This window comes from Vollenhovia emeryi, unplaced genomic scaffold, assembly GCF_000949405.1.
Source record: "Vollenhovia emeryi isolate VEMERY1.0 unplaced genomic scaffold, V.emery_V1.0 DF939373.1, whole genome shotgun sequence".
Lineage (NCBI taxonomy): Eukaryota > Metazoa > Arthropoda > Insecta > Hymenoptera > Formicidae > Vollenhovia > Vollenhovia emeryi.
Window position 1 is genome coordinate 28,377 of NW_011966993.1, and position 20,004 is coordinate 48,380.

A 20,004-nucleotide genomic window follows, 5' to 3' on the forward strand; every position below is an offset into this window, starting at 1 on the left:
TTTACACCGCTGGACTAAATCAATTTAGTACGAATATAGTACCTCATACGCGTATCAAACGATCGGTGTAAACAAGGCCATAGCACGGATCATTTTGATCCGGATCATTTTGATCTACGTCGCGTTAAGGGCCAGTTTCACAAACGTCGGTTAGCTGCTAACCGAAGGTTAATTGATTCTCTGTCTCTTCTTAGATAACAAAATAGAAAAAGATAGGAAGTTGACTGAACTCTGGTTAACAGTTAACCGACGTTTGTGAAACTGGCCCTAAGTGATATTTATCATTTTAAAACTTTTTTTAAAAATGCGTTTCAAAATGGTTTCACTTCGTATGTTAAAGCTATTACCAACTTGTATATATGTATAATCTAAAATAATACTTATATTAAGTCAGCCATGTTCGTCTAATTACAACAAATAAGTAAATAGAAAATGTATCAATATACTGTTGGACTAAATATTTTGTGCGTAATAATATTTCTTGCGTTAATTTACATATACTTTTCGCTTAACAAACTGTATGCCATTATATGTAATTAAGTTTAATTATATACATAATTAAATTTAATTACATATAATAATAGCACACAGTTTGTTAAGCGAAAAATATATATAAATTTATACGAAAAATTATCACGCATAAAATATCCAGCTCAACCGTATACTGGCACATTTCCAAAGCATTATTGCATAATCATTTTATTGCAACATTGTTGCAACGTTACGTAGCAATATTTCTGAAGGCGGACACTTTACCGTTGCTGCAAGATTGCAGCAGTGTTGCAGCAACATTTTGCAACATTTCTGCAATATTGCAATGTTGCAAAGAAATATTTCTGCAATGTTGTTGCAATATTTCTGTGCCGTATGGGAGTACTTAATAATTCGCGCATTATTGGTATCAACGAAAATAACATTATAAAATTCTCGTAATTAGAACAATTGTTTAAATAGAAAATATAATATTTTTATTATTTTTGAAACGTTGCTGCAATATTGCTATCGAAAGTTTGCAATTTTATCCCTGCAATGTCTCTGCAAGATTGCAACGTTTCTGCAATGTAACTGCAACCATCTGTGCTGTATGGGGTTACATCAAGTAAAAACACTAACGTCGAATCGACGTCCCATTATTATACTACGTTGAACGTTCTGAATACTTTTAACATCTTGGAGAGAACTGATACAAAGTGTAATCTTAGTACAAAGTGTAAGACAAAAAGATTAAGTTCCTAAACTTTTCATTATTTTCGAAAACTGACGGTTGGGACGCGGTTTCGACCCCATTGACATCGATTCGACGTTAGTGTTCTCACTGGAAACATGGATCGGCAGGCATTTACTTGAAAGCATCGTGAACCAATTGGAGCGCCTTCTGCACCGTTTGATCCCCGTATTCGAATCTGTGCCCGGCTATCATGAACCACAGAGAATTGATCACCGCGACGTCGAATGCCGTGTGCATCATCACCGCGCCACGCTCGCTCATCTGCTGCAGATGCTCAACGAGATTTCGAGCCTCCATAGTCAACTGCTCCGTCAAAATCGACTGACCTATGCCGAACGTTCGCAGATGCCGCATCGTAAATCTGCGACACTGCGACCACATGGGGCCCTCGATGAACAGAACGCCTAGAATAACAACGCGCGCTTGATTAGCTTGGAGTTAAATGAGAGCGAAACTGTCTTCTGCATTGAATCGTTGTGTAATGGAGAGAATTCAGCATCGTTGCAAATTTTATATCCAACTGATGAAGGCACATTAATTTCGAGGCATCAATCTCGAGTTTCGTTCGCCGCGCGTGCATATAAGTAGCTGCGTACCTACCCTTCCTTTTACCGAACGCTCGCACCCTGAAGAAAAATCCGTCCGGCCGACTGTTGAATTCATCCTGGAGAAGAGTTTTCTTCACCAGATCGTACGTTGAAATCATCACCACCTTTTGATTTCCGAGCTTTAATCCAACTATCGGCCCGTACGTCTGCGCCAGTTCTTGCAGAGCCAGATAAATGTATCCATGTTTCGAGCGTAGCCTTCCGAACTTGAGCAAACATCCGAATAACGGTACCCACGCTGGACCTGTGTAATCATCATTCGGAATCCCGTAATTACGGACTTGACTCTAATGACATTAATTTACAATCATTGGTAAGTTTCCGTTCAGCGAAATGTCGATGGTGATCGTCGCATTTATTACTTGCAAATTAACATTATTAAATTGTACTCTGGAAAAAAAAGTCAGTTATTTAGAGATTAGAGTTACGAACAATCTAAATAATTCGATTACTAATTGTGGGCCCCAAAATGGGTTATAACTGTCTTTTTTTTCCCAGAGTATCTAAATTTCAGATTCAGATCCTCATAAATTAAAATACAGCTATCTTTATTAATTGCCTGAGATATCAGTCCAAGTAGCACGTTGATCGTTATAAGTTCAAAGATGATTTACTTTTTTAAATTCTTTGCAAATTGTATATTCAAAATGAAATGAAAAGAATTTCTTTCCGATAGCTTCCGGAAGTAATTTCACAAAAGTGTACCTTTTGAATTCTTAATTGTAGAAGTAAATTTTTAAGTTCTGAATACAAACAGTTTTTAGAAAAGAAATGGAATAGATTCATAATTCGAGAATTCAAGAAAAATCCCTTTTGAATTTTTCGGAACTGTCTGGAAACGCGTAAAGTATTATTTTTATATCTGGCTACACCTGATTTGATATACTTCTAAATGGTTGCATTAAAATTTGGATATAATCTGATCAATTTTTATCATATCTGACATTTTTTATATAATTAGATAAAATTGGATATATGGTTTTTCCCCCGGGCATTATTCACAAAGGTCCGAGTATAATGACGATTATACATTTCTGTCACGCTAGAAGTACACGAATTCTTCAAAAGAAAACACTAGATCGACTAGTCTGATGTTCATATATACCTTTTTTGATATGACATTACTAGATAAAAAACGCGAAATTTAGGAAAACGTAAGAATTTGAATGATAAATTTATCTCGCGGTCGAAAATACATTCCATTAAAAAAAACGGTGTCGTCTATGACAGAACTAAAAATTCTAGAAACAAGTTAAATATTCAAGAGACTTCTCGCGCGCCCTATAACTTTCTCTAAAAAATCGGCTTTCAAAATTAGATACTTTCAGGAATATTAACTTGTGACGTTGTAGAAAGGCACTTTTTAAGCTATTATAATATCTAGTTACAGCGTGAACGAGACTTCTTACAAAAAGATATGTGTGTGAAGACCATAAAAATGTAGTAATTGTGTTTAGGCCACTAATTGTTCGTAACACCAGACTGAGCACTTTGAAAGTGTCATGTTGTAATTGCATTGTCGTTGAGTTTTACTTCACTTACCGGGTGGATAGTCTTTTGGCTTGATACAATCGTAGATGCAGTAGAGGCAAACGAAGATTGAGAGAAGAGAGATAATCAGGAACAACATTTTTTAATTTTCACGTATCGAGATACGTCTCGTCGAACTTCTGCCACGATCGCTTATATGGCCTGTGTTATATACACAGTTCTGCAGTGTACATGTGGAGAATACATGCATGTACATATCATACAAAACTAGTCAACAAGATTTTATCGATCACCATTGTGGTCTGGACAAAAATATCAGTTTATGCATGAGTCCCGTTTTTGAATGCGCAGACTTTACCGTGGAATCCGGTGTTGAAACACGACGGTTTTGTTTTGTTTTGTAACTTGACTAGAACGTCCTAACAGTAGATAAAAGTGACGATAAGAGGATGAACGATAAGAATCTGTATTTTTATAAATTACATTTATACGAATAATATAAATTAACCAATGAGAATATTCTTAAAAGTCGCCAGCAGTAATTAACATCAGTGATTTTTATTGACCGTATAATATCTGGCAATTTTTATAATACAGAAAATTTATTGCGAAAAATATTACCTCAGCCAGGGTTTGGACCTGGACCTCCCTTCTCTCTAGGCGGGCGTCTCAACCAATTTGACCACCGAGGCATATGCAGTGTTTGCTGTTATTTAAATAAAATTATATAGATGATTATCTAGATAAAATTTTAGCGTTATCTTATCTTTATATAGATAATAAAAATAAGTATATCTATATCTGCATCTTAGATGAAAGAAAGTGTTATCTTTACTAAATTATCTAAGATAACGTACAGATAATTTGGTTTAGAGCCACATAAAAATACTTAACAGTTACACTATTTAAATATGGATGGCGTTGTAGACCATGCATTTATGTGTGTGTGTAGTATAACTTAACCTGAATATATTCTATATCCCCCTTTATAATTTAAATTTTTCTATAATTTTTTTTATAACTTTTTCTACTGTGTTTATATGAAGTCTTAAAAATATCATCTGAAAATTATCTAGATGAATCATCATATAATTTTATCTTTTATCTAGACATATTCAAAACGAAATCGTCTTTATCTTATCTAAGATAAATTTATATATTTTTATCTTATCTTTATCTAGCTAATTTTAAAATCATCTATGCATAACACTGGGCATATGATAATATTAGTATATGTACACAATAACAGTAATACAATAAAATAAAAACAGCAATAAAAAAAAGTCGAAATAGACGCGTAAACAACATCTTTATATTGCTATTGCGACTAATATATTATCATATGCCTCGGTGATCGAATTGGTTGAGACGCCCGCCTAGAGAGAAGGGAGGTCCAGGTTCAAACCCTGGCTGAGGTAATATTTTTCGCAATAAATTTTCTGTATTATAAAAATTGCCAGATACGGCCAATAAAAGTCACCGATGTTGTTAATATAAATTAAGTTCGCATGATCCAAAAGTAAATTAAATAAAAATGTTAATTCTTTAAATATAAAATATTGTGCATGCCACATATTAATTGTCCCTTATTAGTGCATCCGGAGTTAAATAAAAGACAGAATTAAGACGACGAAATTAAGTTATTTAGCGAGTTTGGGACGTTTTCCCTGGGATAAATTCCCGAGGAGAAAACGAATTCAGGCTAATTTGTTTGTGAATAACAAGCTTGCCAGGTGATATCCTTGATCGTAATTTCTGGTGAAAATTAAGCCGAGGTGACGCGAGTAAGCACATTGTTCTCACCCGTGTGAAGCTTATACGCGATACCTAGAAATCTCCTATTATGTTGTAAAATGTCTGTTATCAAGATAATCCGGCCGCCGCGCTTGCGAATAACAATTTGCATACGAATGCCCGACGGAGAAACAACGTAAAAAAGAAATTTCTTCAATGAAATAACCTTGAACGTGTTTGTCCGACCGTTTGCTATCAAAAGTTCTTTGAGAAAATTCAAGCACTACGGGACAAAAGAATTTAACAGTCGTACGTAACATGCGAGAGACGCGCGTTATTCGTATCCCCTGTATTTACTACGCTACCAAATACAAAAAATTACCATGAAACATGGAAATCTCTCCCCTCCTTATGAAAACTCAAATATACTGTATATATTTAACTGGCAAGAAGTGACCCAGTCAGAAATGACTCGTCGATCGACATCGAAACCGTCATCATATTGACGTCGATTCGACGTCGTTTTGACATCGATCTACGAGTCATTTCTGACTGGGAATCTTTATTTGGTTCACAACGTTTCGACCCTTTAATCAGGTCCTTTTCAAGTGTGTTCCATAGTTGTCGAAGTATCGTAATTTTCTTAACCGAAAACAGAGTGAGTGCACCGTCTTATTTGACTTGCGAAACTACACGGTTGCTTCCTGTGAAACGCCAACGATAGACACCAGGATAAGACAATCCAATGACCGAAACACGTGTGACCAGATGAATCTGCAACCACAGACTCATGCAGTCACTCTGTTTTCGATTAAGAAAATTACGATACTTCGACAACTATAGAACACACTTGAAAAGGACCTGATTAAAGGGTCGAAACGTTGTGAACCAAATAAAGATCACTTCTTGCCAGTTAGGTCGACTTTAATATTTTTTAATATATTAAAAAATATTCCCTCCTTGAATCATCACTGGCGACAATAAGACTTACTTAACTTATACATATATTTCTCAAAAATTTCCGCAAGGGAAGACGACGGAAGATGAGGATGTCGTCGCGCAACTCCCACGAAATGTTGCACGCGCGCGAAGATCTGTCGGACGAAAGTGAAAATGTTTCCTGTCTGTCACATCAGGGAAACGACACACCGGGAAACGTATCGCGATTTCTCTAATTCTCTTCTTTTCTTGTTTTTTATTTTTTATTTCCTCGTTCGGTCGCCGCACGATCGGAGAAAAATCCATTCTTCCGTAGTCGGACGCCAGTGAAATCCCGTCGTCATCGTCATCAATCGAGCGGAGTCTGCGATATGGTGCGGCCTACCGGGACGCTCACAGCACGGTGGCATGGATTAATTTATGCCGCTGTGTGGGTGCACGGATACTTTCTCCATGGCCGAGGTCCTCTACATGCTGGTCGCCTCTGCCTACCATAACAGACTCCACTTTCTCCAATTTCGCAGGGATACGTGCGCGTATTCGCGTTGCATCATCCTCGCCTCATAAGTTCGGGATGGCGATTTTGCTTTGAAATTATAGGATGACCATTTAGACGGCTCGCTCTTGAGGAAGCTATTGTCGGCTTAATAACGCGATAATAAGGCTCTTAACTTGGGTTCTTCTCTCCACTATATCAACGAATACATCATGTAAATGAATAGAATCAACATACAATTGATCGCTCGTGGAAGAAAAATTCTTTTAGGATCGTTTTTATCTTTGAAGTAGAAAATAATAGATTGATTCATTATTATTCAATACTCGTTTCGTTACATTATAACGACACGCAGCAGGTTTCTTTTCTAGTTGTACCATTAAATTTGCCAGCTTGTCGTATCTCAAAACTTTTATAGCTTACAAGAAACGAAGATGTTCCTTGTGCTTTCTTTCGTGTAAAGTAATTCTAGATAATATTTCTTGTATCGTTCAATTATCTCTCAAAGACGCAATTTATATTGCTTGCTTATCCTTTTTTTTTCTAACGTGTTTCCGTAATCGATGAAATTATACGAAATGATAAAGGTAGATGTGTGAAATATATCGGTACTTTCTCCCATTCAATGATAATTTGTTGCACATCTTTCTAGAAATCTAAAACAGAAACTCAAGTTTAAACGTCCTTGTTCACGAGAAAAGAAAAGTGACGAGATAATAAAAATAAACAGTTATTAAATATAATGTTTATTTACACTTTATCAGCCAGGAAAATGGCTAAACGACTTTTAGAAAGTAAGCGCAATTTGTTTAGGCTTAAAAGTGCACGCCAATTATATACGCTTGCTGCACAATGAATATTAAACGTATTTACCATATACGCTTGATATCTGAAAAGTTTTCTCCGTTGCACCCGTCCGTCCGACGAACTCCATTTCCGTATGACAGAAATAAAAAATGCGCGTACAATTTTTGTTTTCTTGTAGATGCTTTTCTAGATTCCTCTTCCGCTCCGTATATCTAATGTATCTCTGTTCTATTGTCACGTCAAATAAACAACCGAGTGAAAGTCGTGTTACGGTTGCTTGCATGTAAAAAGATAACATATCCGAGGCCTAAGGGTGAAATAAAGCCAGAGAGTTAACAAAATACTTATAAACTTTATTCGTAACAGTATTAGTTAACAATTGGGCAGACAACAACGTGTACATAAAAAAAAAAATAAAAAAACGAGGAGAGGAGAAATAATGGTTACGACGTGTCAAGGTAAGGATGGTATTCCGAAGGACAGGGAGCGCGTCAGTCGAGCAATTTCGAGTAACTTAAATTTTACCTTATCTTAAATCCTAAGATGTAATATATACAGCGGCTTATGTTACAGCACTCTCCCGTGGAGATGTTTGTACAAGCATTTTTTTTGTGTGTGTGGATTACAGTGCGGTTATTCTGCACGGAAATCTAGCTCAGCGGCTAGGGAACGCAAAGTTGGCTTGGCCAACGTTTTGGTTAGCCGGCGGTGGTACCAAGTCCTGCGTGATCGCCGGCGAATTTGCCTGGAAAGACCTGGACCCGACTTTATTACTGTCCGCCTGACGTTGCTGCACCTGTTGCTGCGCCTGTTGTTGCGCCTGTTGTTGCCCCTGTTGCGGCTGCGCCTGTTGTGGTTGCGCTTGCCTCTTTTGCTGGACCCCCTTCTCGGGGCTGTAGGGTACAATTTGTGTGTTCTGAGCCTGCGTGTCCTTGCGGTCCCAGCCGTGATGGGGATGATGGTCCTCGTTGGGGAACCACTCGGATATCCAGACTGGTTTCCATATCTTCTTCCACGCTGGTACCCAGATCTCTTTCCAAGCGGGCACCCAGATCTGTTTCCACGCCTCCTTCCAAGCGAGCTTCTTGTCGGGGATCCATTCCAGCTTCTTATCGGTCTTCCAGATTTGCTTCCAAGCCTCCTTCCACTCGAGCTTCTTGTCGGGGACCCAGACGAGTTTCTTGGACGGTTTCCAGATCTGTTTCCACGCTTCCTTCCAGGCCAGCTTCTTATCCTCCACCCAGATTTGCTTCTTCGCTGGTTTCCAGACCTGCTTCCAGGCCTCCTTCCACTCGAGCTTCTTGTCCGGGACCCAGATCTGCTTCTTCGCCGATTTCCAATATTTCTTCCATACCGGTTTCCAGATCAATTTCTTTTTCCAAAGATCATGACTCGTGTATTGCCATCCATGATGATCCGTGCCGTGATAGTGTTCGCCCGGTATGCCAACCTTCACCCATTCGGGAACCCAGAGCTTCTTCCAAGCGGGTACTTGAATTTCTTTCCACACTGGTACCTGAATCTCTTTCCAAACCGGCTTCCAGATCTTCTTCCACGCGGGTACTTGGATCTCTTTCCAAGCGGGTACCTGGATCGGCTGCCAAATCGGCTTCCAGATTTTCTTCCAAGCTGGCACCTGTATTTCCTTCCACACCGGCACTTGAATCTCCTTCCACACGGGCTTCCAGATTTTCTTCCACGCGGGTACTTGGATCTCCTTCCACACCGCTTTCTGAGTCGGCACCCAGATAGGCTTCCAGATCTTCTTCCACGCGGGCTTCCAGATCTGTTTCTTCGCCGGTTTCCAGATCTTCTTCCAGCCCGGCTTCCAAACAAGCTTCTTCTTCCAGTAGCCCTTGTCATGGTGGTCGTCATGGCCGCCGTGGTGCTCGTCGATTCCTCCGCCGCCACCTCCAAAGTCACCTCCGCCTAGATGACCGCCGATATCACCTCCACCTAAATGACCACCGATATCACCGCCGCCTAAGTGACCTCCGATGTCACCACCCCCAAGGTGTCCGCCGCCGTCGCCACCGCCAAAATGGCCGCCGCCGTCGCCACCGCCAAAATAACCGCCGCCGTCACCACCTCCAAAATGACCGCCGCCGTCGCCACCTCCAAAATGACCGCCGCCGTCGCCACCTCCAAAATGACCGCCGCCGTCGCCACCTCCATAGTGACCGCCGACGTCGCCGCCGCCGCCACCGCCGCCACCGAAGTGACCACCAATATCGCCACCCCCATAACCGCCGCCATAATCACCCCCAAAACCACCGTCGCCTCCATATCGTTTCTGCGCCTCTGTACCGTACCTGTAATCACCATGACGTCGATTCAACACCGAAGCGTTAATAATCGCACGCTCGCTTTCATTATCTTACTCTTCTTTCACGGTACACAGAAAAGCCTTTCGAAATTAGCACGATGTGCCGTCCAGGTTCATAGATTACTTCTACATCGATATTAGAATAAAACAACGATATTATTAAATGTGAGGTATCGAAATACAAAAACGAAACAAGTGGGGAGAAATTTTGAAATTAATGTGTCACAATTTGCAGGTTGAATCTTAAAGATTAAATTAAAAAGATTGTGCATGCAATCTTTTGTAGCACGACACGCCACTACTATCAAACGCAGATTGAAATAAGAGATTGCTATTCGCTATTTCACTAAGGTAAATGTCATACGTACGGGGTCTGCCGCGATTGTGGCTGCAATTGCGTTTGATCTACGGCCTTGCTCGCCACAAGAGCGGCCTGCAGTAGCAGCGCTAGTACAGCCTGTAAACAACGAAATAACACAGCTATAATGGAGCAATATTCAGCGGGAACAGTTATTAAAAAAAATCTACTTGTCTCTCATTCCACCAGAAATTTTAATATCGCATCAAAATTATGCCAAACAAAATAAAAACGCGAGATATTAGCGAACGTCGACAAGCGGGATAACTTTGGAAATTTATTTACGATCAATTGTATACGTGAATACGAAAATTTCAGCAGCTATTGATGAGATATTTAGCGGTCGGCGATGATACAAAACTGGAACTTAATAACATTTGTAAATAAAATTAAGTGGGCCAAAATTCGCATTTTATGTAAAAAGATTTTCGATGGGTAATTTCAAATTCATAAATCCAGAGGTTTATAGGTCAGCGTAAGTGGAGTTCTGGAATTTAAAGTCGCGTATAACTTCACACATTAATCAGCTTTATACACAAATCCACTATAAATAGGAGAAAGAGAGAGGAGGGGGGGGGGGGAATTATAAGTTGACCAATTTATAAATCCGTGGATTCATAAATATATATAAGTTTACCAGTCTGCAAAAACATCGATGCGCGCCTACGTCGAATCTCTCCGCCACGATTTGATTATAGCAAATCGCGGTGCGGTTAAAACGCTAGTTAAAGACCGATGCGTCCTGTTCGAAACGACGACCGTTTACATCCGTCAGGTCAAGCACCACGCTCGCTGAACAAGTGGCAAGCGCCGAAGAGAAACACGCCTGCTCGAACTCGAAGCGGTACACTTGTCGAAAATCTTTACGGACTGCAATTATCAAGGTCGCGCCCGACAACCGGAAGACCAGGTGATGGAGCTCGATCGGTGGTAGCGCGCGACTCCCCGTAAGCGGAAACGCGCTGGCACAACGCGCGCGCGACACATCGGCACCGGATTTGAAAGAGAGTGAAAATTGATGGAACAACTGACCGCGCATCCCGGGCGAATCCTCATATTTCTCGCAGTGCCGCCCGTCGGGCTCGGGCCGCGTACTCCTGTTCCCTGGGCGCAGGAAAACGTAGCTTACTTCGTCCAATCACCGGAACGCCGTAGTTATATAGGCGCGTATCCTCCCCGATATCACCGCGGGAGGATCGCGGTAAGGAAACAGCCGGTGGTTCACGCGAACCGGCGGTGGTGGCGAACCGTCGACGGTGGAGGTGGTCCCGGCGGTGGCCCACGTGATGGAAATCGGGGAATTCCACCTGGCGGGGTGGTGGTAGTGCCCGCCGCGCGTTTTGGGCCCCGGACCCCTTTACAGCTTGAACCCTCCTTCTCCTCCTCCTCCTCCGGCTCTTGTTCCACCAGCGTCCTCTTTCTAGCACCCCCACTTCCGGCGCGGCGACCGGGCCTCCGTCCTGCCGAGCCGTATCATCCACTCGGAGAAAGTGATCGAGAGCACGATCCGGTCGAGCGAGCGCAACCAGCGATTTCGACCTCCAGTTATTCCGGCGCCTGTGTTTCAACGGCGAAGTTCAAGCCTCGCAAGGTTATGAGACAAGGTTATGCCTCGCGCTCCAGATTATTTCGATATTGAGAGAGAAAGAACGGAAGCACGCTTTAATCTCTTCCACGTTAGATACCCAGAAGCGGAGTTTCTCGTTTTTCCTCCGAGCCGAACCGGTTAGCTGTCCCCGCGAGTCCGCTCTGCGAAAGCTGCACTATCTGTTTCCTATTAATAATATAATGATGTTGGTACAACGATACACTTGGAACGTAATTAATTATTAGTATAATGGCAGCTTGGTACACGCCGTAATGTTTTTCTAAATGGAATCTACGACTATTCTGAAACAGGTTTTCGGACCATTCATCGCTTCTCGCGTTAAAACGATGAATATTTTTTTGTATAGAGGAAAGTCCTCTATTATGAGATAGGATTCTGATGCGAGATAGTGCGTTTTTAACGTCCAAATTTAATCGCAAATCTTTTTTCGCAACGATTACACGATCTAATGTACCACTGAATATCCGGGAAAGAATAGAAAAGAATCTCATTATGTATTGTACATCTCAATCGTGTAATATCTAGTTATGTCTCGTGAGATCCAGTTCTAGAAATTATCAGATCCTCAGAGATTTGACACTTTCCTTGAATGCTCGACGTTATCCATTGTGATCCAACTGAATTGAAAAGACAATCTGATAGATTCAACCAGTCGTCCGTTAGAAAATGGACGAGTCAGAATTTCTTTAGGATTTACCATAAAAGATATTTCATAACCAGAAGTTTGCTAGATGCACAACTGGTAAATCCTAAAGGAATTCTGACTCGTCCATTTTCTAACAGACGATTGGTTGAATCTATCAGAGTTCTCTTTCTTTCAGTGTATAATTAAATGTCCTAAGAGAACATAATTAGACTTCAATAGATAATAACATTGAGTATTCGACGAAAGTGTTAGATCTCTGAAGATCTGATGAGTTTAGAATCTTTCCCGGCCCTCGCTCCAAGGGCAATTAATTCACGGTGGAACAAAATGACGGTATGCAAACACGTCTATACATGTTTAAGACGTACATCTCTTAAAAAATATTCAATTTCGCGCGACGGAATCGAAACGCTTCGACCAACCAAATCGATGCGTTTTAATTCCGAGCGGACGCCGTTAAGATACATAAAATTTAGATATTAGTTCTGTGGTGTTTAATATAGCTCAGAACTGCGAATGAAATGAGTAAAAAATTTCACCGAGTTATTATTTTAATTGCTTGCTAAGTTGTTATTATTGCTTTAATTACTTGATAAGCCGCGGGGATAGAAATTAAAGAGCGTGTAACTCCGCTTCCTGGTACTCGTTTTACCTTTGAAGAATAAGCTCGAAGCGTCCACGGCGTTTGTACTAACAATAAGCGCTTAACAGGTGTTTATTTTACACAGCAGGTAACACAGATTGCAAAGCACGATGGGTTGAATATAATTTTTTTTTAAGGAACCAATTCGACGAAATAGAGCTAATTTAAGTGAAATCCTAGAACGCCAGTGCAAGACAATCGTTATTTGCGCGAAGGTACGCGTACATGGCACATAGTGGTGAAACGCGATGGACGTCGTCCGTCGGAGACAGCGGAATTGGTTGTGAAACGGAGTAGGTATTTTAATGGGGAGAGCGCGGAATCGGGCTCGTTTAAAGGCAGGTCGGATAGACAATCCCGCGACGGAAGGAGGAATTGCCGACGATCTCGGGGGCCCTACGGGCCGCGCATTTAATCGCCCTGTTTTGCGCGAAGCTTAAACGACCGCGGCGCGCGATTTTCTTCCAGCAACGACGGGCTCCTCGGCGTCGCCGCGGGAGAAAGCGTACCGGAGAACGGTTTCGTGCATACGGAGTGTGCAAGCGCATTTTCCGCTTTTTATCGCGGAGACAACAATGCGCGGCCGCGGCAACGAGCGGCCGGGAAAATTAGATCTAACGAGGGCCCCGTCCGTGAGATTCCAGGGTGATAGCGAGAGTGCCGGGGCACACGTGGCGCTCGCTCTCGCCCGCTGGTAAACGATATATCGAGAGCGATATCGGGGAGGAGCGCCGCCGGGAGACAAAGAGTAGAAAACGAAAACGGACGCCGGGGATCGCGAGCGGGCGCGTTCAACCTGCCCGCGGTGCGTTTAACGGTAGACGTTAAACCGCGTTAAGTGCGTATATCCGTTTAACACGTCGCGCCGACTCACGGATGAAAGTGAATTCCCTCGCGCGGTCCGCTAGAGAGTCGACAAACGCCTCGGCGTTCACGCACGAAATGCTCATATGCTCTCGCTATTCCGGTTCGTAAATCACTCGCCCGTTGGCTGCTCCAGATTTTCGAATCCGCACAGGCACAAGAGCACTCCGGGCGAAAACGCCGGAGGGACGTTCGACCGTTCCCCGCGCCGCGAGGGTATATCCGCTTTCGTTCGGTTTGCTGCATGCGTGCGTGCTTAATTGGATATATAATTAGGCAAGACCATACGTCCAGCGTGCTAAAGAAATAGAAAGCTCCTTGAGAATACGAATACTGTTTAGGCTTTTTCGAAAAATTATTTATACACCAATATTTATTTATTATATATTCTAAAATATTTAGCTACGGCAACTAAATATTATAATATTATATAATATTTAGTTGCCGCAGCTAAATATTTTGCTACTGTGCCTATTGTACAATATTAGGTGCAAATCGTTTGCTGTGGTTTAGAAATTTATAGTTACGGCGGCAAAATGTTTTTAGCAAACCATGACTAGCTACACCCTCAGAAAGAATTTCTGTTACCGAGGCAAAACTATTCTCGACGCATTTATATTTCTCGCAACCTCATTTGGTATAAAAATAAGACAATATCAAGATAAAATCAGTAATTCTTATTCTCCTCTATCGAATTAAGAAAGATTGACTTACTATATTGAGACAAGAGCAACTTATATAAATGTCAGTTTATATATTCTTGCATTTAGATTAAATTTTCTCTCCTTTTTACAACGCACCAAGTTGGCACCACGATATTCGACAAAAGACGATTCTAGAATTTTGTCATTTAAGATTAAAATGTTCCTTTCTCTGTAATAAATAGGAGTGGCGCTTTATCGATCCTATTTTATGATACATTCAAGTGTAATAGCATTGGATCCGGAAATTTATTTCTGTGGGTGTAGAAAAGATTTTTGTTACCGAGACAAAAATATTCTTGACACATTTATATTTCTCGCAACCTTATTTGGTATAAAAATAAGACAATATCAAAATAAAGTCAACAATTCTTATTCTCCTCTATCGAATTAAAAAAGATTTATTTATTATATTGAGACGAGAGTAACTTATATAAATGTCAGTTTATATATTCTTGCGTTTAGATAAAATTTTATCTCCATCTTACAACACAAGAAGTTGGCACCACGATATTCGACAAAAGACGATACTGTCATTTTATTCTAGATTTTAGAATTTTTCATTTAAATTGGCGCTCTATCGATCCTATTTTATGATACATTCAAGTGTAATAGCGAAACAGTTCTTTCCAGTGTAGAATGAAATGTTCTTCCCGTGCCTTGATAGGCAATCAGATAAGAGAATATTTTGGTCTGCCCGAATGAAATCTCACGCTGCGATGAATTGTACGCATAAATTATTATCAACTTTCGTCCCGTCAAAACGCGCTTTATCCCCCGGCACTATTCTTGCCTTTATTACGTTTTTATCATTCGGAATCTCGCACGGGCCACGGCATAATTGGGGAGAAATTTGAAACCCGAGACGAGATAAAACGGCAATATATAGGCAATCGCAGTGTATGGGATAGGAAACAGATTCATGCGCTTGTCTACCGCGCGGGTAACCCAAATAACAAGAGGACGTTTCTCGAGAGAGGCCCGGTATCTCCGCACATACATCTCGAGGGTCGCAACATTTAGAAAGCAAAAGCGTATTGGCCGATATCTCGAACGGCTTGAGTGTAAACGGGGTTTCTACCGGCCCCAATTTTCTATTTGCACTTGTCTCGGGATTTTTCAAATGTCAACAGCTCTAAAAACCAAGTCATTCACTGTCGCGAGAAGACGCCGTTGCTTCGAAACCTTTGCTGACTCGCCAGAGGGGCCGTTACACAATGAGTCGACTCAAAAGCGATTCTTCGCACCGTTATTAGATAATTGCGTATAATTCAGTATTTAAAATAGCATGTTAACTCATCCGTACTCTCGTTTTGCTTTTTATTAAAACAATTATTCAATTGTTTGCCGACATGTTTAGATAAAACATCTCTCTCTCTCTCTCTCTCTCTCTCTCTCTCTCTCTCTCTCTCTCTCTCTCTCTTCCTCTTTCTTCTGTTTCTTTTTAATTTCATATTTTTGTTACAAAAGTTCAAAGTGAATTTTGTGGTTCACGTATTTCAATCACGTCCTTCACTGGTTTTCACTTTTTAGCGTCTCGTCCGGTTTGCGGTCTAATTAACTGAGGATTTGTTTCCGAGGACCGGAACAAGTTCTCAAGTGCTTTAAATGCCTAATTAATGCCTTTCTTTTATTCCTGTTATTCTGCCTGTTACCTCGCGGCCAAACCGTTAAAATTCTTCCGCGATTTAACGCCGGCTTTATCGGCCTATACGCAAGCATCTCAAGTGCTTGATTTCAAACACTCGATGCACAATCTGCTGCGCACACCGCCGAAGAAAGTTCGCGGAAGAAAGTTAATCTTTCGAAATCGTGATACTAGGAAAATAATTTACGTTTAAATTTCTTCGAAGCACCAAAGACTTACCGCTCCTGAATTCATAAATCAAATGCTTATTAATAATCGCGCGTTGTAAGGAAATCCAAGTGTTAAAACTCAGCGCGATAAATACAAGTGTCGTGATTTGTTAACGCACGCTTCGCAAAATAATGAAGAATCGACGTTGTCAGTGTCAAACACACATCGAGATGATTTGTCGGATTTAATCTTGCGGTAAATTATTCACGTAATGCACAAACGGGAGGACAAATCGGGGGAGCTTTCAACTGCGAGCCGAAACAATTTTCTTTCGTCCGTATCGTTTTGCACATCAGTTTATCGACAAATTGATCAGCTCGAGTTACAAGATCCATTACGTTTCGATCGACGCCGTTAAAGTCGTAAGAGATAAAAGTTGGCGGGGAGGAGAGATCGTCTCTGGTTTGTGACGTGCGAGCGGCGACGTATTATTTCGAGAGTGAAAAGTCACGTTTGCGACGGCTCCGAAACCGCGAATGACATCGAGCATCCGTAATGTCGTTGCGTCCTGCGTTGCGGCGACTATAAAAAGACACGTTGCGCAATCGTCCTCGCCCGCTATTCATTAGGATGCGAGCTGTCGCCGCCGCCGATTACGCCAAGACCTCCTTGCTAATCAATCGCGTGCTAATTAGTCGTCTTAACTTAACGCGGTCAATCGACATCCGCACACGCGTCCGCGTATATCAACACTTACACCCGGGAAAAAATTTCTTTTGAAGTCAAACGAACTTTCTACGAGTTCTGCGTCAGATATCGTAATATTTAGATATCTCCCAGATACCTTTGAGACATATTTTGCTGCGTGGACAGATTTATTAGGCTTCACATTTTCATAATCTTTATTCCCATCTGTACGTCGATGAGCTTCAAGCTGTAGTTCACGCAGCTTCCCATACAGCACAGACGGTTGCAGTTACATTGCAGAAACGTTGCAATCTTGCAAAGACGTTGCAGGGATATAAAATTGCAAACTTTCGATAGCAATATTGCAGCAATGTTTCAAAAATAATAAAAATACTATATTTTCTATTTAAACAATTGTTCTAATTACGAGAATTTTATAATGTTATTTTCGTTGATACCAATAATGCGCGAATTATTAAGTACTTGATCAGTGCGGTGTTGCTCGCAATCTCCATCTATTGCGAAGCGACATAATCTCCTTGGGTTGCTTCGCAATAGCTTGCTGTGTATTGAAAAAGGCCCGGATGCATATGTAATTAGTAAATTCTCTGCTTATGTACAACAACAACAAATTATTCCAAAAATATTGCACTGCAACATTGCTATAATGTTGCACTGCAATCTCTCTGAGGGCGGACATTTCAACGTTGCTGCAATATTGCAATCTTGCAATGTAACACTTCTGCAATCTTCTTGCAATCTTGCTGTGCTGTGTGGGAATTATTCCAGAAACATTGCACTGCAACATTGCTACAATGTTGCATTGCAATCTCCCTGAGGGCGGACATTTCAACGCGTTGCTGCAATCCTCCAGAAACGTTGCAGCAATGTTGCTGCAATATTGCAATCTTGCAATGTAACATTTCTGCAATCTTTCTGTGCTGTGTGGGAATTATTCCAAAAATATTGCACTGCAACATTGCTATAATGTTGCACTGCAATCTCTCTGAGGGCGGACATTTCAACGTTGCTGCAATCCTCCAGAAACGTTGCAGCAATGTTGCGCAATATTGCTGCAATATTGCAATCTTGCAATGTAACATTTCTGCAATCTTCCTGCAATCTTTCTGTGCTGTGTGGGTTCTATAAAAGTCTGTAACATACATGCAGCCTGAAACTCAGTGATTTGTATAGATGAGTAAAATGATGATAAAAATGCGGGTCCAGGCATTAATGAATAAGACTGTCTAAAAAGTGTCTCAAGGATATCTTTATGACGCCTTTTAGACACGCATTGCTGTCTGGGCTGTTTCTTCAACTCTAGCAAAGGTTTTAGTGGAAGAAGATAAAAATTTAGTAGATTCCAACACACGTGGTTTCAACGTATCTCATTTGTTTAATTGAAATAAATCTTTTTTTCTGGGTGCGCTCGCGAATTATTTGCGCATTAAGAATTCAACGACCCCGAGGCCGCTCGTCCGCGTGATTCGGACAGCTTTCCTTGCGATACGGAAAAATCGCGAGATCTTCGCTCTCGATACGAGATACGCAAATTCTTTCCCGGTTCTTGAAGCGAGCTCTCTAACTCGCTGCTATCGCCTCAGTCACGCAATCGGTGTTTGCGCTGCACGCGACGTAAATGCTTCTCATTCAGAAATCAGAGATACATTCTCACGCGAACAAGAATGAAACTACTCTTTCGCTACTACCACGCGTATCCCGTACAAGTGTGTAAAGATAAAAAGTATCCTTTTCGAACTATTGATAAGGATTTACTCAACATTCCGCACGTACTCCGTACATTCTTGTCAAACATTATATTATTATTTCCATTGAGAGATCAACGTTTATGTTGTTTGAAAAATAGTCTTTTTAAAAAAAAGATAAAGAAAGACGTCAAGTATAAGCGCCGTCCACTCAAGAATTATATAATTTAATTATTTGGATACATTTTATTAGAAGAAATTTTTGTAAAACATTATGCTATTATTTCCATTGAGAGATCAACGTTTATGTTATATGCAAATAATTTCGAATACTTCAGTAAAGTAGACGGATAAGATATGGAAATATTCTCGTCACTAAGCTGCCATTAATCACATTTATTGTAATATCTGGGAGGATTAGAACACGATATACGAGGAAGCGCGTAGCAATGACTAGACGGATCATGACAAATTGCAGAGTCCGTCTCTTACATCACGCGTAGCCGGCCATTTAGCACTTTCACCGAACTCTCCTACGCCCACGTTGTCACGGCCGGATGTTCGATTTATAGACGTGAATCTAATTGCATTTGCACGTGCGCGCGTCGTTATTCGATCTGATCGGTCGGAACGCGTTGATAAAAAGAGCCCGACAGCAAATAGCTTTTATTAGATAACGCAAACTGTCCCTCTGAACGATCATTCATTCTGAATGATTATTATTCTGAATGGCTCTATTCATGAGGCAATCGAAATTTTGCGCGACACGTTGCAATTGATGATATCTACAATAGTGTCGATTCGCGATATAGTTGCGATAATTGCGGATTCTCCAAGAAATTTCGTGTCTTTCTCTTCTTCGCGGAGAAATGTCGCGGCGTAAAAACTTGCCGAGCTACGGACGATCGTAGAAGAAACGCCGTCTCTGGCCAAGAGTCTATAAAATATATATTCTTCCCACACACGAGTAAGAAAGCATTTGCATTGAAGTAGTCGAGAGTTTCAGTTTTCCTTCAATGTTGTTTCGCAACATTGGCACACACTGGTCGCCAGAGCCGATTCTAAGCTAAGCAGGGCCGATGCAAACAAAAAAAAACGAATTCGGTCATTGATTAGCGTAGGAAAGCAGGACTGTTGAAACCCCGAGGCCGATCAAACCACATTTCTATTAGCCTAACGCCGGCCCTGAACACACAGATATTTGGGCAAGAAGAATTTTTCCCTTTGTACGATAATACGGAATTCGCTAAATTAGTTTGTTGATAAAAACGATACCATTTGTACCATTTTTATAATTTTTGCAGGATATTGAACGGTTCTTATACTTTGTTCAAAATTCCGAGTAAAGTTTCAGAAATATAAC

At 41.0% G+C, this 20,004-nt stretch overlaps 2 protein-coding genes across 2 annotated transcripts in view; both read right to left on the reverse strand.

Annotated features, from left to right (window-relative positions):
• The window catches only part of LOC105558159 (probable cytochrome P450 305a1), an 11,225-nt gene extending 7,559 nt beyond the window's left edge, over positions 1-3,666 (reverse strand). The window contains exons 1-3 of the mRNA XM_012005712.1: positions 3,379-3,666; positions 1,829-2,080; positions 1,344-1,632 (exon numbers count right to left, since the gene is read on the reverse strand). Of these exons, the coding sequence (XP_011861102.1) occupies positions 1,344-1,632; positions 1,829-2,080; positions 3,379-3,466 (629 nt within the window). The 5' untranslated portion in view covers positions 3,467-3,666. The remainder of the gene's footprint in view (positions 1-1,343; positions 1,633-1,828; positions 2,081-3,378) is intronic.
• A 4,292-nt stretch (positions 3,667-7,958) lies between these two features.
• LOC105558161 lies at positions 7,959-11,043 on the reverse strand. The gene is made up of 3 exons (XM_012005716.1): positions 11,020-11,043; positions 9,998-10,086; positions 7,959-9,615 (listed from the first exon to the last, which is right to left on the reverse strand). Exons 1-3 carry the CDS (start codon positions 11,041-11,043, stop codon positions 7,959-7,961), a joined length of 1,770 nt encoding a protein of 589 aa, XP_011861106.1.
• Positions 11,044-20,004: the final 8,961 nt, after the last annotated feature.